Source organism: Chinchilla lanigera, unplaced genomic scaffold (genome assembly GCF_000276665.1).
Source record: "Chinchilla lanigera isolate Chin_1 unplaced genomic scaffold, ChiLan1.0 scaffold00007, whole genome shotgun sequence".
In the NCBI taxonomy this organism is placed as follows: domain Eukaryota; kingdom Metazoa; phylum Chordata; class Mammalia; order Rodentia; family Chinchillidae; genus Chinchilla; species Chinchilla lanigera.
Window position 1 is genome coordinate 10,966,911 of NW_004955408.1, and position 8,171 is coordinate 10,975,081.

At 43.7% G+C, this 8,171-nt stretch overlaps 1 protein-coding gene across 3 annotated transcripts in view; it reads right to left on the reverse strand.

The window, feature by feature from the left end:
• Window positions 1–2,502: 2,502 nt before the first annotated feature.
• The window catches only part of Timd4 (T-cell immunoglobulin and mucin domain containing 4), a 28,630-nt gene continuing 22,961 nt past the window's right edge, over window positions 2,503–8,171 (reverse strand). The window contains exons 6-9 of one of the 3 annotated variants that reach the window (XM_013506895.1): window positions 6,763–6,818; window positions 5,369–5,450; window positions 4,152–4,191; window positions 2,503–3,252 (exon numbers count right to left, since the gene is read on the reverse strand). In XM_013506895.1, the coding sequence (XP_013362349.1) occupies window positions 3,126–3,252; window positions 4,152–4,191; window positions 5,369–5,450; window positions 6,763–6,818 (305 nt within the window). In that variant the 3' untranslated portion in view covers window positions 2,503–3,125. Of the gene's footprint in view, window positions 3,253–4,151; window positions 4,192–5,368; window positions 5,454–6,762; window positions 6,819–8,171 lie in introns of all 3 variants that reach the window. The other 2 variants (XM_013506900.1, XM_013506889.1) reach the window with 2 other exon arrangements.

Sequence of the window (8,171 nt, forward strand, 5' to 3'; positions counted from 1 at the left end):
AATAGACTCAGGTCTCTTGTGGAATACAGCCCAATGTATGCCAGGGGAATTTCTGCCATAACAAAGAACAACCACACGGACAACCTCCTCTGATTGGGGCATCTTCACATAAGCATTATTATTTTCAAATCAACTCATCACTTTATGAAACTCACCCTTTCCCCCAAGTCTCAAATTGGCTGCCTTATTCTGGCCCACAGCCATATTTTGCTTGCCCAGGACACTGTTTTAACAAACTTTGAATTTTTGTGCCTTTAACTGGGCACACACACACACACACACACACACACATACACACACACACACACCTCTTGTCACGGTGATCACTTCAACCACTGCCTGGCCTGGTCTATTCTCAGGCTGCCGTTCTGTGCCTGCAATCCTAGTACCCTTAGGAGAATCTCAAGTTTGAGTCCAGCCTGGAAAATTTAGGGAATTTAGTGGGAATGGGAAAATGTAGCTCAGTATGAAGTCCCTGAGTTCAATCCCAGTATCAAAAAAAAGTACATAGTTTGAGAACTAGCAGCCTAGAACAGCAGTTCAAATGGGCTGGAAGCCCTGGCTTTCTATTAAAACTTTTTTGAAGTGTTTAAAAATTAAAATTCAGATGCCCCAATCACACCACAGACAAAAGAACCTCTCCCTGGGTGGGACTTGGGAATTGGCATTTCTAAAAACTCCCCAGTTGATTGCAGTGTTCCACTAAACTGAGAACTACTAGGCTAGAGGCTCCTGGAGGCTACTACCACTGCTAAAATATCAGAACTCTGTATGTGAATGTTTCTGAGTCTGACCCAGGAGTCTCAGAAAGGGTTCAAAAAGGTCCTTTGTAAAGCAGAGAAATACACTTTGAGCTTCGATGTACTTAGGAGGGATCTGCTGTCTTCTTTTTTGAATTAGAGTCCAAGTGATAGTGATGGCTGCAGTTGTTTTGCAGGGTGGGCAGGGAGCCTGAGCTAAGTAGGGTGGGGCGTATCGCTGACTTACAAAATATTACGGGCCGACCACCTAGATCAAGTCATCCAGCCCCCTCCACTTTCCACACAGGGAAGTTAGGGCCCTACACCCGAACTTCCATTCATTTCTCACTCAGTTTCTACATAAATGTCTGTGCTGAGTGCACTCGTGAGGGTTACTATTAGTGGCTTAAGCTAATGGCTCAAAACATGAAAATAAAGAAGGAGCCACCAAAGCACTATTAGCTGTTTCTGTTGCTTGGGACAAGCTTGGCATTTTACTCAAAACCTAAACAACGATCCAGGCTGCTCTGGGCCTGGTATTCTTCAGAAACCCAGGTGAGAGGGGGACTTTTATTTTAGCTGCCAGGGTGTGAACTTTTTAGTTGGATAGTACAAAAATTCAAAGTTTGTTAAAACAGTGTCCTGGGCAAGCAAATTAGGGCTGTGGGCCAGAATAAGGCAGCCAATTCGAGACTTGGGGGAAGGGGTGGGTTTCATAAAAGCAGCGAATCTACAGGTTGTACCGCTCAAGGTATGAGACTGGTTTTTGCTTTCTCTTCAAGGTACTATTAAGGGAATAGAAATCTTTTATTTGGAGGACAGCATTCTTATTCCATTAACGTTGTTATTGCTCTAAATATGCTGGCAGTACCTCCTGAAAAATGCCTTTCAGGTCTGTTTTACTTTTCCCAACAGCTAGCCAGAAGTGCCTGCCACTGGGGCACAATTTTTACATTCATTCCTTCAAAAACTCTTTGCTTTAATCTCTCTCCCAGGGTTCTTCATGCTAGTAGTTATTAAAGTTTTAAAATAAACCTGTTCTTATTGTGGAGCAAATGGCCATGAATTACATTTAGAGGAATTTAGTTGGATTGCTGTCACATCCTCAGACTGTCCTTGTCATTTACTACATCGTGTTCTGATGGACCTTTAGATGTTTCCAAAATTAAATTTCCCAAATAACACTTAAGGTGTGGCAACAGGGTTACCTTTAAAGACATTCAAATTTGATTTAAAAAATAGTAATAATACAAAATGGAGTTTTAGAAATGAGTCAAAGTTCTGGTGTGATTTTGCATCATTCCCTGCGTTAGTAATGAAACATAGACCAGGGTAGCTCCTGCTGAACCTGGAGGTGGGTGTTGAACTCAGAAACCTGGGCAGAAAAGGAGCAGTACAAACATACTGGGTCCCAGAGGCAAGGCACTTTAGAGGCACATGAGGTTCTCCTTCTCTCTCAGGACAATTACCAAGTAGAAGTGAGATTTTTCATGTTCTGTGTAAACACTATATGTGCAGCTAAGACTAACACAGTGATGCTATTGAGAGACAGATTTTGCTCTAAATATGTCTTACTCTTAGAACTGCCCTGAGATTGAATGGACTCCCATGGGAGTGTAGGGAAATGCAAATCCAAGATGGTGGCACTCTCGTTCAAGTTGAAATGTGAAGGGATCAGGAGGCAGTGAGCTCTGTGTCAACAGGACTCCAGTGCAAACACACATGTCCTGATATCCTAATGGAAATAACTTCCATAGCCAAGCTTGTTGCTGGCACATGGCCACCTTTGCTTTTTATTTTAAAGAGAATAATAAAAAAAGAACAATAGCAAAATACCAACAACATAAACAAAACAAAACAAAACCAATAAAAATGGTACAGGATTTCAGAACAAAATTGTATTTTGGTATAAATGCAGGGGAGGGCTGCTAGGAGCATGGTTGGGAAAGGAACATGAGGACTGCCACGAGTGTACAGGGGCTGAGGGCCGCAAGAGGAGCTCATCAGGTGACTCTGGCTAAGCAGCTGAATGAAAAAGGTTCAACTCAGTTTACAGTTCTGTGTTTCTCCTTTGGGCTGCCTGAGTCTCAAGAGAAACTCTCCAGTCTGAACTGGTGACAAGATGGTGTGGTTATGAGCTCACCATCACTGAGCATATTCAAGCATAATATGAAAGAGCACTTAGCGGTGATATTGAGATGGCTAAGCAGGGAGTAAAGAAGACATGGTCGCTAAAGTACCTTGGAGGTGTGAAACAAAAAGAAACCTGGGACCATGACATCAGCGGAAGAGGTGAGACTTTAAAGAAAAACATGAAAACATCCCAAACTTATTTGGACACTGCAAATGCCAAGTCCCCCCACAACCCCAAGAGAAAGGGGAGAGTCAGAGTGTGAAGAGGCCGTCTTCGTCCTCCTGTTCACGTGACGTGTCGCTGAGGACGCTTTTGCTTTCTCCAAGGTTGTGTAGGCTGCAAAGGGAAGAGGCAGGCTGGTAAAGAGGATCAGCAAGCCTGGGAGAAAAAAACACAAATGCCACTGCTTTATGGTACAGCTGACCAGAGGCTGAGTTTAAAATTTCAGGGTCCATCCAGCCCCAATTTATCTTATTACAAGTGAGGAAACTGAGGCCACATGACATGAAGCTATTTGCCGATGTACAGTATTATCAGATGAGAAAATGTAAAATCATGACCTAGATGCATTTATTTACCCAAAAGACCTCCAAGGGTGACCCTGGGTGGTCAGCTGGCTGCACCTCAGTCTCCCCACTTGCTAATGCTCTTTGTTCACAAGTGTTATACTACTGACACAGCTGGAGAATGAAAACAAGGCTTTCATCAACAACTTACACCAAATGTTTACATTTCTTTCCCAGAAAGCTATAGATGGGACAGAGATCCAAGCTACATTTCCAGGGACTCTTCAAACGCTAGTATTTTTGGTAAAAAATTAAATAGCAAATTGGGCAGAAGAACCAAATCCCAGGAATATTAGTCTAATTTTTTCATCCTCCACATTTTCAACTCTCCTCCCAGTGAACTCCAGTTCAATAATATAAAATCCTGTTCAATTTGTAAAAGTGAGTTACCCAGAGTTGAACAAATGTAGAACAGAGTAGTGACACATTATCTTCTTCTTCTTCTTCTTTTTTTTTTTTTTTTTTTTTTGCATGCAGTACTTCTACTGATGCCACCTGCCTTTATTTTCACTTTGGATAGACACAGTGTTCACTGAGACACAGGTTAATGTGAGCTAATTCCCCACATCTTTTTCCCCTCTAATGCCACATCTCCCCACTCCTGCCTTCAACCAGAACACAAGCACAAGTCATTCAACCACTGAGTAGCATCAGATCATTTGTAGCAGCTTGTATAACCATTATGACCATGGGTCACGCAGGACGAATTACCTCTTGTGTTTCTTCAAACAGTTGGCTTTCATGACTTTTCCTGCAAAGACAAGGCCACAGCATGAGTGGAGAAGCTGCTGCTGGAGCGTGTGGGCCTACAAGAGGCCGCCGTTCCCATTGCAGCCAAAGGTGAGTTAGGGCTGGCTGGCAGGAAGAGCCGTCCCTTTCCCTGGTCCAGGGCTGGCTGTCTTCAGACCCCAATCGGTGCCTATGACTGTAATTATAATTCCAGCTCTGTGGGCCATGGTGTCAAGCTGTCTCACTTAGGAGGCATTCACTTACCTAGAGTTCAAGTAATCATGTGAGTTTTAAAACACTTCTTTATGAGCCAGACCCAAATTTTCCAAAACTATACCCATGACTTAGTCTGAGAGCTGTAACAGGCTTTCAGTGAGTTCTAAACTTCCTTTTGCAGTATTCACCTGGGACAGGTGTGAGAATATACAAGTTTCCCTGCTGCTCAGAATTGCTGAGATGGTTACCAGTCATAGCTCAGGACCAGCCTCCCCGAAGCAATAATTCCTCTCCACTTTAGAATGGTACCAGGTGCCCTGTCCCTATATCCTGCATGAGAACCACAATCTGTGTTTCATGGCTGCCTTTTACAGCATTTTGTAACTTTACTTCTGGGGAGAGGAGTGCAAGGCCATGGGGCAGCTGGAGAACTTAGTGAAGACTATGGACCCTGTGCCTTGGAAAATGCAGACATGGACAAATAAACACATTTGCAAATGACTGTCAGGGATTCAGGTCTGTCCTGCAGGCCATCCATGGCCTTGGTTAGGGAAGTCTGCCTTTAGGTAACACATAAGGCCAAGCTCATTCATGGCGCAGTCCTTGCAAAAGAAAGAGGAGGCTCCAGGTGTTCTTAGACACCAAAACGAAAACAGCAATAGCACTTTCCAGTAAGGCAAAAATGAAGACGGAACAAATCAGGGTAGGCCATAAAATTGGAACCAAGTGTCCAGTCAAGGAAGGTGCTCCAATTCTTGTGTTTACTTTTCCAGAATGTAAATTCTGCCTGGAGGACAATGTAAACAGCCATTATTAATTTAGGTTTACCTCCCGGTTGACATGGGGGCTGTGATAGGACCAGGCTTCTCTGGGGGCAGAAGAAAGGGATAGGACACAGTAGCAACTCACTATGAGACCTTGCAGGAGTCACTGCACCCCTAGGGATCCATCCCCCCTCTCCCCCCGCTGTCCTGCCACCTTACCTTGTAGGAGAACCGCCCCGAGCAATGCCAAGAGTGTAAGTCCCAAGCCAGAAGCAATGATTATCAGCAGGTTGGTGTCGATCTGCTTGATGGGTTGAGACAGCAGAAAGGGAATTGGCCCCCTCGCTGCTGAATGCCACCATCCCAGGGACGCCCCCACCCTCACCCCAACAGGGCCTTCCAGTCACCAGCACAACCCACCACACTCCGCCCAGTGCATCTCAAGTGAAACTGATGCCAGCCTTATAGAGCATATTTTTAAAGAAGTGTTTCTGAACACCTAAGATATTTTACTCATATCTCAAAATGTTCCTCAGTCTTGGACATCAGACATATGGTATTTATGAGGCTCAGGGGTCTGAAAGTAACAGGTAACTGTGCCATGAGCTGTGTTTTCCACTGTCAAATCTCTTTCCTGGTCACTGCCTGAATCCTTTGAGCTCTCCCCAGCCCTGCCGAGCAGTTTCCATGGTTGACTTAGGCTTCTCTGAGCAATGCAAAGTGGTGCTTCCCAGAGGTCACGTGGGGTGTGATGGCGTCATTCGGCACTCTCTCTCCCACCTCAGCATGTGAGAAGAGATATGAGACACCCTCTGTCGCCTGTGAGGCCGGGCATCAATGGGATTTATAAAAATGTAGAACAATTCCATTTTTGCCACTAATTATTTCCTTTGGAAAAAAACAGTTGTCGTGTTATTTATGTTAATGTGTCAGGGGTTTGTTTGGCTTGGCTTTCAATGAATTCATAACTATTTTTCAGTTTTAATACAAATGGCTCAGTCTTAACTTGCGAGAGTCGAAAGCGACCCTGACACCAAAAAGTCTGGGAAGTGCTGCCTTGAGCCAGGCACCCTGCTGGGGCTCCACATCTCCCACGGGAGCCCGCTGTGGTCAGTGGCGCCCTCCCTCCCTACCACGCTCACCAGAAGCCTAGCAAAGTGGGGTCGGCAACAAGAACAGGTCCGTGGGTTGTCTCTGAGGAGAGACACTTTCCTTCCATAGACCTCTGTCTGCCTGCAGTTTTTCCTTCAAGTGACTTTAGTCATTTTTTAATAATCAAAATACAGGAGAGGACCCTCGGAAACAAAGAGAAACATCAGCAGCAGGCGTTGGTTGTGCTGTGTGTCTGTAACCCCGAGTGGCACAGGAGGAGCAGGGAATGATTTTCTAGGTTTTTATATATTTTTTTTCTTTTCAAAGCAGCTGAAGATATAGAGGTCATCAGTATTATTTCAGCCAAGTGTGTAAGTCTACAAATTCTTTGTCTATTTTGTAAGAATTGTGATGCATTTTGTCATTTAGCAATATTCTGTTCTTCCTGGCCCATCTACACAAACCCATGCTGTGGAATTTTTAAAATCTAAGTCATACACTTCAAGTATATGATCTTTTACCTGTGTCTCTGTCTCCTCTGTCACTGCCTCTGTCTCTGTCTCTTTCTCCAAAGACTCTGAGAAGGAAAAGGGGAAAAAATGGTTATATTTCTTGTGGGAGAATAAAAAAGCCACCTCTTAAAGTAGGTGTTTCAAGGCCATCTGGAATTTCAGCTGATGGGCTTAATACCACCTTTTCTTTTTTGCATAACTTATTTATGCATATTTGTTTTAACATGGTTCTAATCAGAGGTTCATCTGCTCGTTAACATAATCCCACAGAAACATCTCCATTTTGTAGATGGGTGCAGTGAAATATCTCACCGGCACACAGCTGGCTTTCGTGTTTCCACAGGTCCCGGCAATGCTTTCAGAATTTTTATCCAAGAAATTGTGTCATCCTTTCAGTTAACACACACCTACTGAGCCTTATAGATAAGGTATAGCATAAGTGTGATGGAGCACACTGTGCTAGGTATACCTTGGACCTCTCAGAATTTACAACTTAGTGCAGAAAATAAAATTTAAACAAATACAGCCACACATCACATAGCAACATTCTGGTCAACGATGAACCACATCTAACCATGGTCCATAAGATTATAACAGAACTGAAGGATTTCCATCACCTACTGAAGTCCTAGTATTGTAACATCATAGCAAAATGCCTGTAGTGATGTTAGCGTAGCAACCTTAATGCATTGCAGGTTATACAGAAGCAGAGCTTCCACAGTCATGTATGGTCCTGTATAGTACATAACACTTCATAATAAGTGACTGACATTGCCTTGCATATTTGCTATACTACGCTTTGTCATTTGAGTGTAATCCTACTTATGAAACAAAGTTCACTGCAAAGCAGCATGCTCCGCTAGTTTGGCAGCTGCCTCATCTATCTCCCACTACCGTCTCTCTCAGTTGTAGTGTATTCTCTTGTACATGACCTGATCTTGTTTTGTTCAACATATGCTAGGCACAATAGGCCACACTATATAGATGTATGTACACCATGTAGCCAAGGGGTGTAGTAAGTTATACCAGTGAAGTTTGCCTAAAGTCACTGTAAGGTGTTCACACAAAAACAAAATCATCTTGTGATGCCTTCCTCAGAATGGATTGCCATCTCCGAGTAACACAAGATGGAAATGTAAATAATTGAAAAAAAATAATCAGCTACTACTGTGCAACAGTCTGTGAAGAGAGAATATAATCTCATGGGGCCACATCATGAGCATGACAGAGCTGCTCTGACGGCCGAGGAAAGCTTCTCGAAGAAGGGAAAATTTAAGCTGAGACACATCAATTACTCCTGAACTCCTGACTGCTGGCTGAGTTACAAGGGCAATTTCCTGATCATTTACCTCATGCTAAGTACTGTTCCATGCACTACTTGGCCCATACTATCTGCAAGGAAATTCTGTGTGTGTGTG